Raw genomic sequence first — 22,408 nt, 5'->3', positions numbered from 1 at the left:
CCGACCTCGAGCTGCGGGTCATCCCTACCCAGGCCCTCGGACAATCTTTGTGCCGCCTTCCTGCTGGGCTCCACCTGGCGGCCCAGCGCGCCGCCATCTCCAGCCCGACCCTGTCCTGTCAGTCATTGCCGGCCCCGCCCAGCCGGGCGGGCCTTCCGGGCTTACCGGGTAGCTGGCCTCGCCCCTACCGTGACAAGCCCCTCCTCCATCCCTCAGCCGCGGGCCGCCTGGGCCCTGTCAATACGTCCGGCCCTGCTTCACCAGCCACGCTAAACCCTTGCCCTGGCCTCAGCCCTGCTCTCTCAATCTTCTCTGGCCCCCCGCACCGCGACCGCCTCCACTCCCTTGCCCTGCCCAGCTGTCATCCTGCTCGCCGCCTAACGCCCCGGCCGCGCCCCCTCCCTGTCCGTCACTGAGGTCCCGCCCACAGCGCGCACCGCCCCCCAGACCCGCCCCCGGAGGCCCGGCCCGACAGTCACTCCTCTCTCCTCTCCGGCCGGCGCCCGCTCCAGCCTCGCCCCGTCCGTCCCCCGAGCCCCGCCCCCCGGCCAGCTCAGGTCCCGCGTGGCGGTCAGTAGGGAAGCAGGGCGGAGCCCCGCGCGGAAGGCGGCTGCAGCGGCGGACGAGGCGGAGGCGGTCCCACGGCGGGGCTGGCTCTGACGGCGGGAAGAGAGCGGAGCGGCCACTCGCCACCAGCCGGAGAACGGGGTGAGGGTTCGTCAGAACTTGCTGCAATGAAACCCCGGCGCCTGGGTCCTCATCACCGCCCCCTCACCTGGGCAGATACATACAAACGCCAGGCGAACGACCCCCTAACTAATATCTGGGGCGGTGAAGCTGGGCCCCGGGAGGCCCACGTCTAGGATTCTAGTCCCAGCTCCATCCTCTGCTGGTTTCAGTCCCTCTTCCCCGCTCCCCCCACCACCACTGCCCCCACCACCACTCCCCCCATGGCCTCGGTTTCCACATCTTCACAATGTCAGTCAGACCCAAGCTCTGCTTATGGGCTGTGAGGGAGAATGCCATGCATGGTCCGAGCGGGGATTGTCCCAGAGGCGCCCACACCAGTGACATACCAGCCAAGCTATGGATGGAGCTGTGGGTGGGGTGGGTACCACCTCAGAGCAGAGCAGCAGCATCACCACCAGGAAATAGTCCAACTTGGCAAAGGGTGGGGGGGAGTTAGGGGCTCAGACCAGTCCTGGGGTAGGCACAGATCCCTGCAGATCCTGCCCTGGGGCCCCACACTAACCTAGAACGGTTTGCAGCTTCTGCTCCGGGTCTTCCAGCGCCTTCTGTACCACAGGCCAAACAGGGTGCACAGAGCAGGGGGAGGGACCTGGCCAAACCCCAGGATCTGGGCTCTTGTCTTCTCTGGGGGGCTTATGGGCATGGTCATAAGGCCCCCTGATGTGGCCCAGGCATTTGTGGGGACAGCCTCATGGCCTCCTTCAGACTTCATTAGCACCCACTGGCCTCCCAATACACTCCTTAGCCTGATGTTCAAGGTCCCCCTGCCAAGCTCTCCAAACGCAGTTCCCCCATGAACCTCTCCTCTCCTACCCTGCCCATGCCATGCTGCCCCTTAGCTCTTGGAACACACTCTGCTCTTGCCCGCAGCACTGCCTTTGTAACCGCTCTCCCCTCTGCTGACATGCTCTTCTCTCAAGAGCAAGACTCGTTTATTTCCACTCTCATGTTTCCATCTGAGAAAGCTTTACTGGCCCAACACCCACAGACTAAGTTGTGCTCCACAAACAATTTTGTCAGTACTTGTGGCCTCAACAATAGCTCCAGTTCCAAATGACTCTTTTTACAATGTGACCTTGACACTCCTGCTGTCAGGTGGTGGGATCTATGTCCCCGTTCCTCAAACCTGGGTGTATCTTTGCGATGGCCTTAAACATAGAACGTGGTGAAAATGATGCTCTGTGACCTCTAAAGCTAGATCCTAAAAGTGCCATATCCTGATGTGGGACACAATTTTCAAACACGTGGAGAGAACATATGGAGAGGTCATCTGTAGGTGTTCTGGCTGGCAGACCAGCTTCGATGCCAACCCACAGCAGCCTCAGCTTCTAGTCATGATGATGCCAGCCCCCAGCCACACGGGCTCCCTCATTTGCCAAGTCTTCCCAACTGAAGCCCCAAACACTGATGCAGAGACAAGTCATCTCTGCTGTGACCTTTCTCAGTTCCTGCCCACAGGATCCATCAGCGTCAGACACAGCTTTACAGACTGAGTTTTCCGGTGGTTTTGTTTTGTTTTATAAAAATACTTATTTATTCAAGTAATCTCTGTACCCAACGTGGGGCTGGAACTCACGACCCTGAGTTCAAGAGTTGCGTGCTCCTCCGACTGAGCCAGCCAGGCGCCCCTCAGGTGGTTGGTTATGTGCAACAGTAACCGCAACAGGAATCGAATGTTATTTTGATTTCCATGTACCTGACCCCTCATGTGATGCAGTTGTTTCAGAACTTAAGCAAGAAAGAGGATGTTAAGTATTGACACCCCAAACCCAACCATTTTCTTCTAAGTTTCAGCGCAAACACCACCTCCGAGAGACTGTCCCTGACATTATGGAAAGTGCCCTTCCTCATCAGTCTACATCTATTTTCTTCCCAGCACTTTTTGTTTCCCAAAAGTACACACAGAAACTCACAGCATTAGTGGCCTGCATGTTCTATACACCAGGCCTGTTCCCTCGTGTCCCTCCACTTCCAGGACGGGGATGAAGTGGGATCTGGTGGTGCCATGACTGAATGTTTGGGTCCCCTCAAAATTCGTATGCTGATCACATCCCCAATGTGATGGCATTTGGAGGTGAAGCCTTTGGGAGGTGATTAGTCATGAGGGTGGAGCCCTCATGAAAGGGATTAGGACCCTTACAAAAGAGATCCCAGAGAATTTCCTCTTCCCTTCCGCCCTGTGAGGTTGCAATTAAGAAGCCAACTGTCTATGAACAGGGAAGCCGGCTCTCACCAATACGGTATCTGCCAGCACCTTGATCTTGGATTTCCAGCTTCCAGCACTGTGAGAAATAAATGTCTGTTGTATGTAAGCCATTCAATCTATGGTATTTTTATTTTATTTTATTTATTTATTTGACAGAGAGAGACACAGCGAGAGCAGGAACACAAGCAGGAGGAGTGGGAGAGGGAGAAGCAGGCTTCCCGCTGAGCAGGGAGCCCGATGTGGGGCTCGATCCCAGGACCCTGGGATCATGACCTGAGCCGAAGGCAGACGCTTAACGACTGAGCCACCCAGGCGCCCCAATCTATGGTATTTTTGTGAGCGCAGCCTGATTGGACTAAGACAGGCTGTTAGATTGATACCTCACAATCTAATTTTTATTGATGCTATTGTAAATGCTTCTTTAAAACTTTTCCAATTTACAGTTGTTCACTGCTATTATATAGAAATGCAATTGACTTTTGTATGTTGACCTTAGATCCTGTGACCCTGTAAAATTCATTTATTGGTTGTATTAGTTTGCTGGGGCTGCCATAACAAAGTACCACAGACTGGGTAGCTCAAACAGGAGAAATGTATTGTCTCACAGTGCTGGGAGCTAGAAGTCCAAAGTCAAGGTGTCTGCAGCTTTTCTTCCTTCCGGCATCTGTGAGGAGAGGCCTCCTTGGTTTATGGCTGGTTGTCTCCTTCCGGTGCCTCTTAATATTGTCTAGGAGTGTCTCTGGGTCCAAATTTCCCCTTTTTATAAGGAGACCAGTCACACTGATCTTTCCAAGAACCAGCTTTTGGTTTCATCGTTTTTCTGTGTCCAGTATCATTGATTTCTGCTTTTCATTTCTTTCTATTTGGTGTGGGCTTAATTTGCTTTTTCTTTTTGTGGTTTCTGAAGATGGAAGCTTGTATTATTGATTTGAGACCGTCTTTTCTCATATAAGTATTTAATGCCATAAAATTCACTCTTAGCTCTATTTTAGCTGCTTCTCACAAATTTTGTTATGTTACATTTCATTTTAATTTGGCTCAAAACATTTTCCAATTTCTCTGGAGACTTCTCTGACCCACGGGTTATTTAGAAGTGCATTGTTCAGTTTCCAAATATTTGGGGTTTTTTCCAGATATCTTTCAGTTCCTAATTCCTAATTTAATTGCTCTATGATCAGAGAATATATTCTGTATCATTTAAATTTTTAAACATTTGTTCAATATAAGAGGCCCAGAGCTCCCTGCTCAGTGGGGTTGCTTCTCCCTCTCCTCTGCTCCTCCCTGCTCTGGTCATGATCTCTCTCTCTCTCTCTCTCCCTCTCAAATAAATAAATCTTAAAAAAAATTAAAAAAAAAAATAAAAGGCCCAGAATACGGTCTATCTTGGTGAACGTTCCATGTGTACTTGAAAAGAATGTGTTTGTTCTGTGCTATTAGGTTGAGTTCTCTATAAATGTCAAATAGGTCAAGTTCACTGAAAGTGTTGTTCAGATCCTTCATATTTTTGCTAAATTACTGTTTTATCAGTGACTGAACAAGGAGTGTTGATATTCACAAGTATAACTGTGACTTTCTTTTTTCAGATCTTTTGTATTTTTTTATTTATTTTTTTAAAGATTTATTTATTTATTTATTTATTTGTCAGAGAGAGAGAGACAGAACACAAGCAGGGGGAGAGGCAGGCAGAGGGAGAAGCAGGCTCCCCACCGAGCAAGGAGCCCGATGTGGGACTCGATCCCAGGACCCTGGGATCATGACCTGAGCCGAAGGCAGCCGCCCAACCGCCTGAGCCACCCAAATCTTTTTTTAAAGATTTTATTTATTTATTTGAGAGAGAGAGAGCACAAGCAGGGAGGAGGGGCAGAGGGCCAGGGAGAAACAGATACCACCTCCCCCCCACCCCACCCCCACTGAGCAGGGAACCCTTGATCCCAGGGTCCTGGGATCATGACCTGAGCTGAAGTCAGATGCTTAACCAACTGAGCCCCACCCAGGTGTCCCTCTTTTTTCAGATTTATCAGCTTTGCCTTACATATTTAGGAGTTTTGTTGATAAGCATAGACACACTCAGGATTGTCATGTCTTCATGGTGAATTAACCCTTTAATCATTATATAATGTCCATCTTTATCCCTTCGTGTTTTTCTTGTTTTCTTGTTTTGAATTCTGCTTTGTCAGTTATTAATATAGCCACTTCAACTTTTTTTTTAATTTGTGGTTCCATGGTATATTTTCTCCATCCTTCTTTTAACCACCCATATAATTATATTTAAAGTGGGCTTTGTGTAGGCAGAATATAGTTGGGTCTTGCTTTTTTTTTTTTTTAATTTTAATCCAACGGTTGCTGTCTTTTAATTGGTGCATTTATGTAATAATTAGTATGTTTATGTAATTATTGAAGTGCAAATTTAGGTCTGCTAGGTTATTATTCTTTTTTTTTTAAGATTTTATTTTTAAGTAGTCTCTATACCCAATGTGGAGCTTGAACTCAGAACCCCAAGATCAGAAGTCCCACACTCCACTGACTGAGCCAGCCAGGGGCCCCTACCTACTTAACTTTTGACAGTCTATTTAGTGCTAATAATTAACCACTTCAGGCAGGTAAAACATAGAAGCTTTACAACCACGTGGGTGCCTTTACCTTCTCCCTTCATGTTTCAGCTGTCATATGTATTACATCTACATTCACTGAAACACCCCAGAAAATGCCAATTTGCACTTGCAAGGCATATATATATATATATATATATTTTTTTTTTGTTTTTTTTTTTTTAAAGGCATATATATTTTCAAGAATCTGACAGGATGGGTGCTTGGGTGGCTCAGTCGGTTAAGCATCTGACTCTTGATCTCAGCCCACGTCTTGATCTCAGGGTCTTGAGTTCAAGCCCCACACTGGGCTCCACACTGAATGTGGAGCCTACTTAAAAAAATAAGAAGAAGAAGAAGAAAGAAAGAAAGAATTTGACAGGAGAAATAGAATCTATTATATTTACTCGTCTCTTTACCTCTTTGTTGCTTTTTTTTTTTTTATTCCTAAAGTTCCAAGTGTCCCTCTGAAATCATATCCTTTTGGCCTGAAGAATTTCCTTTAGCATTCTTTTAGAAAAAACTCACTGATGATAAATTCTCTTAGTTTCCTTCATTGACAAGGTCTTTATTTTGCTCTTATTCCTGAATGAATATTTCTACCAGATGTAGAATTGTGGGTTGACCATTCTTTTCCTTTCACCACTTTAAAGAGGTTGTTCCACTGTCTTCTGGCCTCCGTGGTTTCTTTCTTTCTTTCTTCCTTTCTTTATTTCTTATTTTTGAGGTTTTTTTTTTTTAATTTATTTGAGAGAGAGAGAGAAAAAAAACACTTGAATGTGAGGGGGAAGGAGCAGGGAGAAAGACAAGCAGACTCTGAGCTGAGCTCCGAGCACAGGGCTCAGAGCTGGAAGCAGGGCTAAATCTCAGGACCCTGAGATCACTGACCTGAGCAGACCCCCTGGCCTCCATGGTTTCTGATGAGAAATATATAATAATTCGAATGATTGTTACCTATTTGTAAAGTGGTTTTTTCTTTCTCTCTCTCTCTCTCTCTAAAGATTTTATTTTTAAGTGATCTCTATACCCAACATGGGGCTCGAACTTACAACCCTGAGATCGAGAGTCACATGCTCTTCCAACTGAGCCAGCCAGGCACCCATAAAGTGTTCTCTTTTTTTTTTCTCTGGCTGCTTTCAAGGGTTTTTTTTTTTTTACCTTTCTGTTGGTTTTCAGCAGTTTGGTTATGGGGTATCTGGGCATGGTTGTCTTTGAGTTTATCCTGTTTGGAATTCGCTGAGCTTCTTCAATCTGTAAATTTATATTTTTCACCAAATTTGGGAAAATTCAAGTCATCACTTAAAAATTTTTTTTCTGGGGCACCTGGGTGGCTCAGTTGGTTAAGCGACTGCCTTCGGCTCAGGTCATGATCCTGGAGTCCTGGGATCAAGTCCCACATCGGGATCCCAGCTCAGTGGGGAGCCTGCTTCTCCCTCTGACCTTCTCCCCTCTCATGCTGTTTCTCTCTCAAATAAATAAAATATTAAAAAAAAATTTTTTTTCTGGGGGCGCCTGGCTAGCTTCTTTGGTGGAGCATGTGACTCTTAATCTTCGGGTTGTGAGTTCGAGTCCTACATTAGGTGTAGAGATTACTTTAAAAATAAAATCTTTTAAAAAATTAGAATAAAATAAAAATAATTTTTTCTGCACCAATAAGCATCTCCACTGACATGAATATTAGATCTTTTGATATTGTCCTATATGTCCCTAAGTCTGTTCAATTTAAGAAATATTTTTTTCGGGGCACCTGAGTGGCTCAGTCATTGGGCGTCTGCCTTCAGCTCAGGTCATGATCCCAGGGTCCTGGGGTAGAGCCCCGCGTCGGGCTCCCTGCTCAGCGGGAAGCCTGCTTCTCCCTCTCCCACTCCCCCTGCTTGTGTTCCCTCTCTCACTGTGTCTCTGTCTGTCAAATAAATGAATAAAATCTTAAAATATATATATATATGTATTTTTTTTTCAGGGCACCTGGCTGGCTCATTCGGTGGACATGTGCCTCTTGATCTAAGGGTTGTGTGTTCGAGCCCTATGTTGGATATAGAGATTACTTAAAATTTTTAGGAGCGCCTGCATGGCTCAGTAGGTTGAGCATCCGACTCTTGATTTTGGCTCAGGTCATGATCTCAGGGTCATGAGATCGAGCCCCTCATTGGACTCTGCACTGGACATGGAGCCTGCTTAAGATTTTCTCTCTCCCTCTCCCTCTGCCCCTCCCCATCCCTCTCAAAATAAAAATAAATAAATAAATAAAACCTTTAAAAAATGTTTTTCTCGGGGCGCCTGGGTGGCTCAGTCAGTTGGGCATCTGCCCTTGGCTCAGGTCATGATCCCAGGGTCCTGAGATCAAGCCCCACATCGGACTCCCTGCTCCGCGGGAAGCCTGCTTCTCCCTCTCCCACTCCCCCTGCTTCTGTTCCCTCTCTCACTGTCTCTCTCTGTCAAATAAATAAATAAATAAAATCTTAAAAAATAATAATAATAATTTCTATTTCTCTGCTGAGAATGCCTGTTCTTTCATTCATTTCTCAAGCACTCATCTTTCCCTCATGGAGAATGATTACAAATGTCTTTGTCTGACAATTCCAACATCTGGGTCTCTTCATGGTTGGTGACTACGGATTGTCTTTTTCTTTGAGAATCAGTTGGGTATTCCTTATTGAGTAACCTTGCATTGTATCCTGGATATTTTAAATATTATCTTGTGCAACTCTGGGTACTGTTAAAAACCTCTGGAAAACTTATTTTTTTTCTTAGCAGGCAAACCTAGTTAGGTTCAGACTTCATGTTCTATGTCATCTTCTGGGGACAGTGATTCTAATATCCATTTTCTTTTCAAAACCCTGGTACGGGGCTTAGTCTGGGACTTGGGCAGTGGTTTCAATGGTGACTCAGTACTCAAAGCCTTTGTCATCCTTCTTGGGGTGTGTTCCACACAGGCACAGCTTGGGGTTGAGCCCAGGACTTGTGTTGGTTCCTACAGAGAGTTACAGGGTTCCCTTTATCTGCTCTCTCCTCTCCAAGATTTTCTGGATGTTCTCTGCTCCCAGGGGCCCCTTTTTCTGGTCCTCTGGTCAAAAATATGAAGTTCTCTGGGTACCTGGCTGGCTCAGCTGGTAGAACAAGCCACTCTTGATCTTGGGTTGTGAGTTCGAGCCCCATGCTGGGTGTGGAGATTACTTAAAAATAAAACCTTTGGGGCACTTGGGTGGCTCAGTCAGTTGAGTGTCTGGCTCTTGATTATGGCTCAGGTCATGATCCTAGGGTTGTGGGATTGAGCCCCATGTCAGGCTCCGTGCTGGGGGTGGAACGTGCTTAAGATTCTCTCTCCCTCTCCCTCTGGTTCTCCCACCCTCAAAAAAAAAAAAAAAAAAAAAAAATCTTAAAAAAAAAATGAAGTTCTCTTGAAGTTGTAACTGCTAGCTGTCTCCCAATTCCTAGCTGCTGGGCCTGCTCTCAGGGCAAAGCAGCAAAAGAAAATAGAGAAGAAAGGAGGTTTGGAGGATTCCCATACTACTCACGTCCCAGGGAACCCATTTCCCTGTTCTTTCCTCTAGAGGGTGGGTTTTCTGTCAGGCCTTTTCTGTCAACAGGACTGGGAATAGAGCAGACTGAGGCTGCCCTGGGGCAGGACCAGGTGGCAACAAAGATTAAATACAAATCGTGACTAGGACTCCCCTCACCCTCCAGCTCCCTGGGGGCGGAATGGGGGGACTGCGCGTTTTCCTGGTTCTTTGGCCAGAACGTCAGGCTTGGCATTTTTGCTGCCCTGCTTAACCACACAGTTTCCTGGGCGGCGCCTGGGTGGCTCAGTCGTTAAGCGTCTGCCTTTGGCTCAGGTCATGATCCCAGGGTCCTGGGATCGAGTCCCACATTGGGCTCCCTGCTCAGTGGGAAGCCTGCTTCTCCCTCTCCCACTCCCCCTGCTTGTGTTCCTGCTCTTGCTGTCTCTCTGTCAAATAAATAAATAAAATCTTTAACCACGCAGTTTCCTGATTCAGAGCACCCTGGGTCAAAGCAAGAAGACACAAGAAAAAAAAAAATTTTTTTTTTAAGATTTTATTTATTTATTTGACAGAGAGAGACATAGTGAGAGAGGGAACACAAGCAGGGGGAGTGGGAGAGGGAGAAGCAGGCTTCCCGCGGAGCAGGGAGCCCGATGCGGGGCTTGATCCCAGGACCCTGGGATCATGGCCTGAGCCGCCCACAAGAAAAAAATGTGCCAGGAAACTCACTGCTGCCACACTAGTTGTTCTTCACATTTTGACCTTTCACCCCAATCTGTTCTCTATTATTACTTTACAGAGTTCTTTCAATAACTGCTTTTTGTATTTGTTGAGTTTTCAGTTGTAATCTGTGGTGAGATAAGCTGTAGTAGGATTGCTCCTGCTTAGTCTTTGTTATCTCCCCCTCTTTCTTAATTTTAATGTCTTTTTTTCCCCTTTGAGATAAATTTATTTATTTATTTAAGATTTTATTTTTGTCATCTTTACCCCCAAGGTGGGGCTTGAACTCATGACCCCGAGATCAAGCGTCATGTGCCCCACCCGCCAAGCCAGCCAGGCGCCCCTCCTTTTGAGATAATTTTTAAACTTACAGCAGTTAGAAAAATAAAAAAGTTACCGAGAGTTCCTGTACGCCCTTCACCCAGCTTTTCCTTTTGTCAGCGTCTCACATGAGAGAACACTTATCAAAACTAAGAAATTAACCTTGGTACGTTACTACTAACTAAAGTATAGAAGTTATTTGGATTTTATCAGTGTGCGTCCTTTTTCTGTTCTGGGATTCAATCCAGGATCTCATATTACATTTAGTCCTCATGTCCCCTTAGGCTCCTCCGGTCGGTGACAGTTCCTTAGTTTTTCCTTCTTTTTCATGACCTTGACAGTTTTGAAGAGGACAAGCCAGCTATTTTGTAGAATGTCTGTCAGTTTGGGTTTGTCTGAGGTTTTTCTCATGATCAGGTTGAGGTTATGCACTGTTGGGGAAAATACCACAGACTCGATGTCATGCTTTTCTCTTTCCCTCTACTGGGGGTCCCTGAGGTTGACGTGTTTAACTGGTGATGTTCACCTTGATCACTTGGCTGAGGTGTTATCTGCTGGATTTCTCTACTATAAAATTACTGTTTTACTCTTTGTAATTATTAAATGTATTAAGGGAGACACTTCGAAATTATGAAAATATCCTGTGTCCACTTCAAGTTTAACCCATTAAATTTAGCATCCTGCAGTGGACCATTCTCTTTACAGTCATGGGGGCCTGGCTGGCTCAGCCGAAGAGCATATGACTCTTGACCTTGGGGTTGTGAGTTCAAGCCCCATGTTGGGTGTAGAACTTACCAAAAAAAAAAAAAAAAAAAAGAGCCTCCGTCATCATAATGATGATGATGATGAATTGGATCCCAGAAGAGCACCTGCCAGTCATGACATGACCCAGAACTAGTTTTTCCTCTTGAAGCCTCAGCTTTCTCATTCACAAAATGGGGCTGGGGTGCCTGGCTGGCTCAGTCGGTGGAGCGTGCAACTCTTGATTTCGAGGTTGAGCTCAAGCCCTGCGTTGGGTGTCAGGATGACTTTAAAAAAATAAAATTTTAAAAAATAAATAAATAAAATGGGGTAACTATGAATCTGTTCCCACTGGGCTGTGGAGATGTTGAAATGAGGTACCGGCAGCAAAATAGGCCGCACAGGGCACGACACATAGTAGGTATCTTGGGATGGGACTGTCCTTGTTGGAAGACTGAACTGTGGGAGAGAGGGCTCTGCGTCCAGGTTGGGAGGTGGCAGCATGGGGCAAGGACGTGCTCTGAAGGCCCTGGGTGGGGATGATCTTAGGGGAATCCCTGCAATTGTCTGTGATCAGGAAGCTGGGCAGGGGGAGTAGGGTTTCTAGAAGCCAGAAGGAGCTTGGGAGAGTTCCCAAACTTGACTAGCTTTCTGATAAAGGAGGCCTCCTTAGGTGAAGACTGGAGGCTGGAACACCAAAAAGAGGCCATGGCAGGTGGTGCTTAGTGGGGGGCACTGGTGCCACAGTGACCTTTAGTGAACAAAGCTACTCTCAGTACCCCCTTCCAGGGTTAGAGACTGGACTGCCAGGGGATGGCAGAAGCTAGAAGTTTTCCCAATGCAAGGTATCTGCAGGATTATCCCAGAAACTCTACCCAGCAGGGTGAATGGAGCCGGACCCGAGTGTGGTGTGCATACATCTATTCACTCATTGTCTCATTTATTCCACAAGTAGTTATTGAGCACCAACTGTGTGCCCGGCTCTGTGCTAGATGGTGGGCATACAGCAGAGAACAAAGCATCTCATGGAGCACCTATTCTAGAGAAAGGAGATAGGATAAATAAGGAAGCAAACAGGATTGTTCTGGTTATATACTGTTCTGCAAACAACTACCCCCAAATGTAATGGCTTAAACAACAGCCATTTTATTACATCTCAGAGATTCTGTGGCTCAGGAATTCTGGCAGGGGTTGGTTGGGTGATTCTTTTGTTCCCTGTGGCATCAACCGGGATCTCTCAGTGGGACTCTGCTGATGGACAGGCTGGTCTGGAGGACCCAATATAGCTTCACTCAGACATGAGTGACTGGAAGGCTGAGCTCAGCTGGAAGTGTCCTCCGGATCCTATACAGGGCCTTGCCAGGGTGACAGTGTCATGGCAGGCTTACAGGGCGGCTGCTTGCCCCAGAGTGAGCGCCCCGGGAAAACCAGGCAGAAGCTGAATGGCTTTTCATGATCTGGCCTTGGAAGACAGGTATCATCACTTTGGCTGTCATCGGTTGGTCAAAGCAGTCACAAAAGCCCATCCAGGCTCATGGGGAGGGGATATAGAGCCTCCTTTTGATGGGAGGGAGTATCAAAGAATTTGTGGGGGGGGGGGGGGGGTGTGTGTGTGTGTGTGTGTGGTTATTTTCTTAAAAATTCCGCAAGGAGGGGCGCCTGGGTGGCTCAGTTGGTTAAGCGTCTGCCTTCAGCTCAGGTCTTGATCCCGGGGTCCTGGGATCGAGCCCCACGTTGTGTTCCCGGCTCAGCGGGGAGTCTGCTTCTCCCTCTCCCTCTGCCACTCCCTCTGCTTGTGCTCTGTCTCTGTCTCTCTCTGTATCTCTGTCTCAAATGAACTAATAAAATCTTTAAAAATATAAATTGGCAGGACTTGGAGACTGGATGAGTGTGAGTGTGTGTTTGTCCACGGGACGGTGCCCAAGGAGCAGTCTGTGTTTCTACTTTGTCCAGAATTCTAAAACCAGCCCAGAGGAAAATTTTAAAGGTAAAATAGGGGCGCCTGGCTGGCTCAGTCAGAAGCGCACGTGACTCGGGGCGCCTGGGTGGCTCAGTTGGTTAAGCGACTGCCTTCGGCTCAGGTCATGATCCTGGAGTCCCTGGATCGAGTCCCACATCGGGCTCCCTGCTCAGCGGGGAGTCTGCTTCTCCCTCTGACCCTCCCCCCTCTCATGTTCTCTCTCTATCTCATTCTCTCTCTCAAATAAATAATAAATAAAATCTTTTAAAAAATAAAAAAAATAAAAAAATAAAAAGAAGCGCACGTGACTCTTGTTCTCCGGGTCATGAGTTCGAGCCCCACGTGGGGTATAGAGACTACTTAAATAAACTTCAAACAAACAAACAAAATAAATGTGAAATAATCTTGCTAATCCTCAAAATGGGAAGGAAATATCCCCCAAATTATTCCTGAGGCATGACTTTAGCCCAGGACACCAAGGCTGTGGGACTTTGGGCAAGTCACTTCACCTCTCTGGGTTTCCCTTTCTTTATCACTACAATAGGTGTGTTGGGTAAAGTGATGCCTTAGGGACCTCCCAGTTCTGACTTTAGTCAGACTCCAGTCCAACCTAGTAACATTTAAACTGCGCATGCCCATCCTTCTCACACACATTCACCGGGAGACGTGCACAAAGACATTCAGAGCAGCACCACTGATAATAGCAAAACCCATGCAACAACCCAAAGGTTCACCAAGAGGAGATTGGGTAAAAAAATCACATTGTGGGGCGCCTGGGTGGCTCAGTTGGTTGAGCGACTGCCTTCGGCTCAGGTCATGATCCCAGAGTCCTGGGATCGAGTCCCACATCGGGCTCCCAGCTCAGCGGGGAGCCTGCTTCTCCCTCTGGCCCTGTCCCCTCTCATGCTGTTTCTCTCTCTCTGTCAAATAAATAAATAAACAAAATCTTAAAAAAAAAAAAAATCACATTGTGGAATACGATACAGCAGTGGAAGTGAGTGAACTAAGGCTACGCACATCACCATGGATGACCCTCATGTAATTCATATTGCATGAGAAAAACAAGGGACAGAAAATTGCACAGAGTATGATTCTATTTATATAAAAGGCAAAAGCAGATAAAATTAAGCAACAGTATATTTAAGAATGCATACTGGTACGTATGTGGAAAAAAATAAAAGAACAAATGATTGATTATCACAAAGTTGAAGAGTGGTGAGATGTGTTGCAGGGAGGGTGGGGATTTTATCTAGAGGTGCACACAGGGGCCTCCAAAGAACTAATATTTCATTTCTTAAGTTGGGTGGCTGGTCCCTGAATGTTCCTTTTATTATTACCTTTAAACTGTATACATCAGTAATATCTACTCTTCTCTATATGTAAGATATTTCACAATTGTTTAAAAAGTTCAGGGATTTGCCCAAGATCTCTTGCTCTTGTTTTTCTTTTTTTAAAGGTTTTATTTATTTGCCAGAGAAAGAGAACACAAGCAGGGGGAGCGAAGAGCCCGATGTGGGGCTGGAACCCAGGACCCTGAGATCATGATCTGAGCCAAAGACAGACGTTTACTGAGCCACCCAGGCGCCCTCAAGATCTGCTCTTATGGATGAGGTAATGAGGTCTCAGAGGGGGCTGTCACACAGCAAGGAAGAACAAAGAGGATGAGATAGTGGGGGAAACGGTAGCTCATGCCCTGATAAGAGCAAGGGCTGAGGGCGGAGATTTCTAGATTGGTCGCCCGCTGTGTACAAGAAGGCAGACACACATCCACATACCAGACACAGAAATGCTCTTCCAGCGCACGCACAGCTCCAGCTGCAGTTCCCGGATGGTCCGCGAGAGGCCGCCAAGGCACCAGCTTTCGCCGCCCGCAGGCCCCTGGCTGCGTTTCTCGCCCGCGCCGGCGCACTTCTGGATCTTTCCGGGAGAGGGCGCCAGTGACCCGAAGAAAGCCGAAGCGGACGGGGCGCCCACGTTTGCTGGTGCGCGAGCGAGTTCAGCTGTGTGCTGGAGTGCTTCAATCTACCCGGCTTTGGGGCACCTGGGTGGCTCAGTCGTTGAGCGTCTGCCTTCGGCTCAGGTCATGATCCTGGGGTGCTGGGATCGAGCCCCACATCGGGCTCCCTGCTCGGTGGGAAGCCTGCTTCTCCCTCTCCCTGTGCTTGTGTTTCCTCTCTTGCTGTGTCTCTCTGTCAAATAAATAAATAAAATATTTAAAAAATAATAATAATAATCTACCTGGCTTTCCCTGTCACTCAGGGAACTTGGGGTCTCAAGCTGAAGAAACAAGTAACACCCGTAGACTTGATTCTGCTGCCTCCTGCAACCTTCAAGCTTGGATCCCGTGGTGCCACCCCCTTTGGATATACAGGGGAGAATCTAGGTTTTGTGGAAGCTAGATTTTTGCAACCTGGACACAACGGTTTGCAAATTTTACAAAATTTTACAAAATCGCATAGAAAAACGCGGACAAGTTGCTAGGACTCTTTCCAGACGAGAAGGCTTGAAGTTTAAGCTTCAGTCATTGCAAGGTAAATCCGCCTCTGATTCCACGTGTGCATGTTTATTTACTGTCCCATCTTCTTCCAGTTGAATGTAAGTTTCAAGAGGGCAAGGATTTTTACCTAAATTGTTAGCTCCTGCAAAACCGTTAGTTCCTAGCACATCAGCGAAGATTTATAACTATTTGTTGAATAAACCACTTGGGGCTGGCACAGTTTTCCAGGTAGAGATGACAATGGCCAAGCCTGGGGCTTTTTTTTTTTTTTTTTTTAAAGATTTCATTTACTTGTCAGAGAGAGAGAGCGCGCACAAGCAGGGGAAGCAGGCTCCCCACTGAACAAGGAGCCCGATGCCAGACTGATCCCAGGACTCTGGGATCATGACCTGAGCCAAAGGCAGACGCTCAGCCAACTGAGACTTTTGAGGAGTGGATGGGATCAGGATGATCTCACTGAAGGCTCAGAACAGTGACTATAACACCCATTTTAAAGCTGAGGATGCCAAGGGCCTGGAAGGTGAAGCAAGTGCCCAATGAGAAGTGGCACTGGGCCTAGAAGCCGAGTCTGCCTTTTCTTGCCCCTCTTGGCCTGCAGCTACTGCCTCCCCACCCCCCACTCTCCAGCTGCCCCTTGCACAAGCCCCTGATGCAACTGTGTATTAGCCCAAGGCGCCCACCTTGGGGGCAGCGCTGGGAAAAAGATTTTGCAAGAGCTGGGGCAGGAAGCACCAGCCAGGGCGGGTCTGGGAAGATAAGGGCTCCCCCTCCAACCACGTGGGTCTCCAGGCCTTCTGGTTTCCTCTCTTCCCTTCCCTTCCCTTTCCCGGACCCTGGCCTGGCCGTGACTCACCTCCTTTCCCTCTGGCAGCCCGGCTGGGATCCCAGGCCCGTCTGTCCCAGGAAAGCCTTGCTCTGTGTGACCCTGTGCTGAGGATAGCCCTATCTGGCCAGGAGTTACTGGAGCTCAGTATGAGTAGCTGGCACGGGTAAAGGTTATATGGCTGAGCCTTAGTCTCAGGAGACAAAATGCGGGGGGCGCCAGGGAACCTCCTTATTAAGCCAACTCTGAGCTCTGGGTGACTCAAACAGGCAGGTATAAGGTTGGTTGCATGTGAAGCACCCTTACCCCTAGGCAGGGGAGGGTGTGCATGGAGAAGTGGGGGCCCGGTGACCCCTCGGCCTCTGGGACAGAAGCAGACATTTCCACCATTTGGTTGGTTGCTACCCGATTCAAGACCCGTGTCTAGCTGCGTGACCTGCCTCCCATAACCCAGTCACACAGAACCTGGCCCAGCACCTCTCAGAGGTCAACAGAGCCTCGGCCGTTTCCGTCTTTTGACGGTGTAGTTAGATTTTTTTTTTTAAGAAATGCCAAAACGTGGTTTGCAAAAATCATGATAGGTATTATGTGTCTTGCATTTTTCCAGCTTATGCATTTAAAACAAAAATATAGACTGACCAGGTATGATTTCAATTGGAAATATGATGAAACAGCTCAACTGGATGTCCTATGAGAACCTGAAGCCCCTCATAAGCCTTGATCGGACCAACCTGATTTCTGAAAAGCCCTCTAAGTCAGTGTCCCAGTGTGGCGTTGGGTGGGTCACCTCGCCTCTCTGAAGGTGAACAGCTGAAAAGCAGAACTAGCAATGGCCTACAGGCCTGATGAGTCAGTCCCCACAGTAAGGGCTTAGAACATTTTACACCGAGGTACACGAAGCGTCCACTATAAGCCAGTCACGGGGCTAAGCTTTTTTTTCTTTTCTTTAGAGTGGGGGGAAGGGGAGAGGGAGAGAGGGAATCCCAAGCAGGCTCTGCTCAGCATGGAGCCGGAGGCGGGGCTCGATCCCGGGACCCGGAGATCATGACCTGAGCTGAAATCAGGAATTGCACGTTCAACCACAGAGCCACTGAGGCGTCCCATGGTGCTAAACTTTTTATGTGCACTGGTTCAGTTGATCCTTGGAGCCACGGTTCTGGATCCCATTTCTCAGATGAGAAAACAGAGGCGGAAACAGGTGAAGTGATGAGCATCAAGGGTGATCCAGAGGCTGTGTTCTGGCGGCCTCCCGACTGAAACGTGAGCCTATTATTACTGTTGTTGCTCTGGTTATTTTTATTGAAACGAGCATGATAGCTTCGGTCTTGTACAGCTGTGAGGAGGATTAAATGAATTAAGTTTTAAAAGAGCTTAGTAGGATACCTGGCACATAATAAGTGCTCCATAAGTGTTTGTTAAAGAAAACAAAAAAATATTTCCGGTTTCAGGCCCACAGCCCTGGGCAGGCAGGGTCCAATGCCCAAGAAACCCTGTCCTGGGGTTTCCGCGTGGCCTCTGCCCTAGCTCCTCCCTGCACCCTGTCCAGGAGGGGTTAAGGAGTTAATGATTTGCAACACACACACACACACACACACACACACACACACACACACACAGCAGGGCTTTGCATGATACATACACACACACACAGCAGAGGTTTGGGTGCTACACACACATAAGAGTTTCGCATACTCCACACACAGCAGGGTCGTGCGTGCCACACACACACACACACACACACTGTCACGCCGCCCCTTGTGCCCCCCACCCCGCGAGGCGAGCCTGATGCAAGCCCAGCGCCCGCCCGTTCCCAGGCCCGGCTGCAGCTGCGGGCGGAGGGGCAGGGCGGGGGCGGCGCTGTTTGTCTAGCGCGGCCGTGCCAAAGGCGGCGGGCCCCAGACAGCCAGGCGCCTCCGTACACCTGGGGATGCTCAGGTTAAATAGCTCCGCATTCCTCGGGCCCAGCTGATGGAAACGCTCCCAGGCCGCCGCCGAGCCGGCCTCCAGATGGGCTGGGCCCCGGCCAAAGGGGAAAAGAGGGAAACGTGGAAGCCAGAGTGCGCCTGAACGGCGGGGGGGGGGGGGGGGAGGTGGCCGAGGCCCCCGCCGCAGCCCCTTCCTCCCCTGGAACGAGGCCCTGCCGCGTGTGGGAGGACGCGCGGGGGACACGCCTACGTGCCCGTGGGTGGGCTCGCAGCGGGGCCGCCCCGGGAGGGAATGGGTGCGCACGTGTGCCTCTGAGGACACTCCAAGGACACACAGGCGACAGTTAATAATGATAATTTGTAACTATCCAACGCTGTGTGCTAAATGCTCTATTCCGTTTAGTCCCTACAATTCGGAGAGGTGAATGCTACAAAACAGCAGCGGGGTGGGGCGTTGAGTGGGGAGTAGCAAAGGGCATAATTTACCTCCAGATACTGTGTTCTTTGATTAAGTCCATAACGTGCTTGGGGTGGGGTGGCACCTGGCTCAGTGCTAGTGCTCAGCGGGTGATGATCTTGCATTTGTCCCTGATGCTGTTCATCTCTTCCAAGCCTCAGTTTGTTGTTGTAAACCTGGGATCAGAATCCTGGCTTTAGCCCCGCAGGGATCCATGGGATGCCCTATGTAAAGAGTTGAGCATGGATCCGGCTGGTGGTGCTAGGTGCTATCTATTTTATTCCATTTATTGACAAAATGCATTAATAGTCCTTGCCCTCTCTGCGATAAGTCCTTTGCCCTTGCTGGGGCTCGGTTTTTCCCTGGGTACTACGGGGGAATTGAGGCAGTAGGGATACTTGAGGGGTGGTGTCCCCAGGGCCTAACAATTGCTCAGAGGGTTGGTACTTGAACTTCTGAGGGAGGGGTTTGCCTGAACACAGCTGCCCCCACCTCCACCCCAGGCCAGCAGAGACCCAGGAATGCCAGCCAACTTACAGAACAATTACACACTTAGAAACCCATAGTGTGGTTCGGAAGCTCCTGGACATACAGACCCATCCATCAAGCCAAACCCATGCATAAATGCCCATAATGCATTGAGGCAGAACACACAAGCCCAAACAGCTGGAGGTTGCACTTATCTGCAGAACACATGTGCTCGCATTTGCCCTTCTGCATACACCCCCATGCTTATCCTTACCCACACCCCTAGGCCTGTATACCAGCAGATGACCCAGCCCCACAGGGGGGATCTGCCAGTTCACTTATGTCACTAACACAGGCCCAGACACTCATAGGTACTCCCCCGTGTACAAACTTGCACATGTCCAGGCAGATAGTCCCTTGCCAATGACATCTTTCTCCTGCTCAAGAGCTGGGGACTGACTCCCATTCCTCCTCAGCCCACACGGGAACCCTGGGGGAGAGAGGTCTGTGTGCGCTGTTGGCATACCCAGGCCAGGGTGAGGGGGCCGAGCCTGGACCCAGAGCAGGTGGCCCAGCAGCTGTGCCCAGGCTGGCCCTGCCAACTTGCTCACCCACTTGGACAAGCTGGGAGCCCCGGGGCTGCCTGCTACAATCCAGGGCTAGGCAGCCCAACAGGGGAAGGACCTCCTACCGGGGAATGGGGCAACAGAAGTTCTGCCTCAGATAAACTCTGGGCAAGTCTTTCCTCTAGGTCTCCCCTTCCCCTATCTTGGCAAAGATGGAGGCAGCTCAGTCACCTGGTTCTCCAACTTACACATAGCCTGTGGAATACTCAACCGAGAGGGGAACTTGGCAGGTTGATCTGCATTTTAACAACTTCCCCAGGTGGCCCAGATGGCCCAAGACCACTTGGAGAGACCCTAGAGGTCTAGAGGATTTAATTTTATGGCATGGGGGAGCAGGGAAATGGCCAGTGATGGGGAAAGAATGGACTTTAAAGACACCGGAAAACACTCAGTTCAGGTCGGTAAAAGCGACAGTCCAGATGTGGCCTTCTAGTCCCCCCTCCCCCCTCCCCAGCACGAGCTGTGAAAAGGGTCAGGGGTCACCCGCATCCCAAGGCCCTCCCCTCAATCCAAGAAATCACTGCAACTTTACCGCAGTCTAAAGTATTTGTTTAATAACAACAACAACAACAAAAAAAAACCACCCCACAGAACTATTGTAAAACAATATTCTCGGTGATCATTGTAATATACAATACAAAGCAATTAATTTCCTCAGAAATCTGAGAAGCACCAAACGTGACCATTTTTTAAAATGTCTGCTTTTCAAAAAATAGAAACACACTGGGGGTCCCCCAAGTCTCTGGTATCTGGTAGGTGTGGAGGGAGGGTCAGCCTGCCCTCGTCAGTCCCCCGGCCCTGGGCTGGATCCAGCAAGCGCCCCACGGTCGCTGATCTCAATCTTGTTCCTCCCCAGCTCCGGCAAGGCGCTCGGCAGGATCAGAGCATGAATTCTTCTCGCCCCCTGGAGGGCTGGGGTCCGCCAGTCCTTGAGAGAGGCGCTTCAGCGACACAAGATGCGATCGTCCGCCGGGACACATGCCGCCTGTGAAAGAGAGGAGAGGTGAGACAGGCGAGTTGGAGGGGACAAGGCTGCAAGCCCTTCCCCAGGAGACACTTTGAGAGAGCGCTTTTTCCGATCTCCCTGGGTATCCTTGCATAGCCAGGTGCCCGAAAGGATGGGACGGACGTAGAGCCAAATAACCCCCCACCGCCTCCCTCTGGGCCTCAGTTTACCCATCTGTAGAAAGAAAATGCTCCCGCGCTCCAGTTCGGATCTCACCTCGGCCGCCAGGGCACTGATCTCGCCGTTGAGGGTGCTGAGCGGAGCCCGGGCAGGGAGCCCCCGGCCTCCAGGGGTCCCGACTTGAGATTCCGAGTTCAGCTCCAACTCCAGGTCCCAGATGTAGTCGATGACGTGCTGGAGGATCTCCACCCGGCTCACTTTGCGGTTCTGGGGCAGGGTGGGCACCAGCTCCTTGAGGCGCGAGTAGCAGCCATTCATGTCGTAGAGCAGCACGTTCACCTGCTGCTCGTCGAGCAGGGCGGGCAGGCGCGCCCCGGCGCCCCCCGCGCAGCGCGAGATGGCCACGCTCTGCTCGGACAGACAGCGCACCACCTCGCCCGCGCCGCCTGCCGTCTTGCCCGCCTTCAGCGCGCAGCTGGGGCCCGCGGCGGCCGCGGCACTGCCACTGGCGACCTTCATGATTCTGGCGTCGGAGAAAGAGGAGGGAGGCACGAAGGAGGCGGACGCCGAGCGAGGGCAAAAACCTCGAAGCGGAGAGAAGACGGTTGTAGAACGCGAGGGCCCAGCCCCGCAGCTGTTCTTATAGAGACGCCGCAGCTCCCCCCGCCCACCCCGCCCACTGCCCCCGCCGCCAGAGGCGGGCTCAGAGGTTCAAAAGCAGCCAATAGGCGGTCTTGAGGCGTGGCCTCCGGTGCCTCTGGGTCCCGCCTCCTGCTCTACTAGTGCACCCTCGCGGCCTTGGAAAGGGAACCCGAGTCTCAAGAACAGAGAGTGGGAGGGCACGGGGCGGGGTGGCTAGTGGAGGCGAGGGCTACCTTGGGCTTCTCGCAAAGAAGGCATTGCCGACAACGAAAAGACTTCAAGAATCACTTTTCTCAGGTTCATTTTCTCACCTCTCCAGCCCCATTTTACAGATGAGAGAAACTGAGGCTCGGATGGGGAAGCGGCTAGCTCTGGGTTGTCTAGAGAGCGCAGGACTAGAGCCTGGGCTTCTGGGAGCCTGACCTCCCGGCTCTTTGGGCCGAAACTTAAAGCGGGCCCTGCTTTACACTCTGCTCCCCAGAACCAGCCTCCCTTACTCAATTCCAGAGAAAGTTGCTGGTTAATGTTCCGGGAACCAGGGAGGCTTTACCCAGGCCCCTCGGGGTGGGAGCAACTAATTCCGGAAAGTCTTCTTCTGGGATTGGGGGCGGATCCTCTGGGACATGAACTGGATAGAAGGCGCCCAGAGAGGGGCTGCACCCCTGATGCTATCCTGAATTTGCATCCCCTGCAAAAATTCCCCAAATCTGCATCAACTAGTGATTTTAGAATTTTTCTCCCTTTTTTGGCTGTTTCCTGTCCCCTCCTCCCCCCCTCCCCACAAAGACCTCCGATCAGGGTCTCCCTCCCACGGCGCGGCAGCTGCGGAGCTCGAGTCTCCCCCCTGCACCTCCCGGGCGGGTCTGTGTCAGCGTCTGAACAAGCGGCTCAGACCGTTAGACGCCAGGCCCGTGACGTCACCCATTCATAAAACCGGGACGGGCTGTCAGGCTGGCGCCGCGCGGGCGGTCGCCATGGAGACGGCAAACCCGGCTAGAGCGCTCCCCCACTGCGCCGCGCTCGACCAGTCACCTGCGGACCTCTGGCGGGAAGCTGGG

The 22,408-nt window shown here is 49.9% G+C and overlaps 1 protein-coding gene across 1 annotated transcript; it reads right to left on the bottom strand.

Annotated features, from left to right (window-relative positions):
* Nucleotides 1-20,113: 20,113 nt before the first annotated feature.
* ID1 (inhibitor of DNA binding 1, HLH protein) lies at nt 20,114-21,307 on the bottom strand. The gene is made up of 2 exons (XM_032419688.1): nt 20,805-21,307; nt 20,114-20,567 (listed from the first exon to the last, which is right to left on the bottom strand). The coding sequence occupies exons 1-2, from the start codon at nt 21,225-21,227 to the stop codon at nt 20,526-20,528; spliced, it is 465 nt and encodes a 154-aa protein (XP_032275579.1). The 5' UTR covers nt 21,228-21,307; the 3' UTR covers nt 20,114-20,525.
* Nucleotides 21,308-22,408: the final 1,101 nt, after the last annotated feature.

The sequence above is a fragment of the Phoca vitulina genome, unplaced genomic scaffold, assembly GCF_004348235.1.
Source record: "Phoca vitulina isolate PV1807 unplaced genomic scaffold, GSC_HSeal_1.0 scaffold22, whole genome shotgun sequence".
NCBI classification, from domain to species: domain Eukaryota; kingdom Metazoa; phylum Chordata; class Mammalia; order Carnivora; family Phocidae; genus Phoca; species Phoca vitulina.
This window is presented reverse-complemented; position numbering and strand designations above follow the sequence as displayed.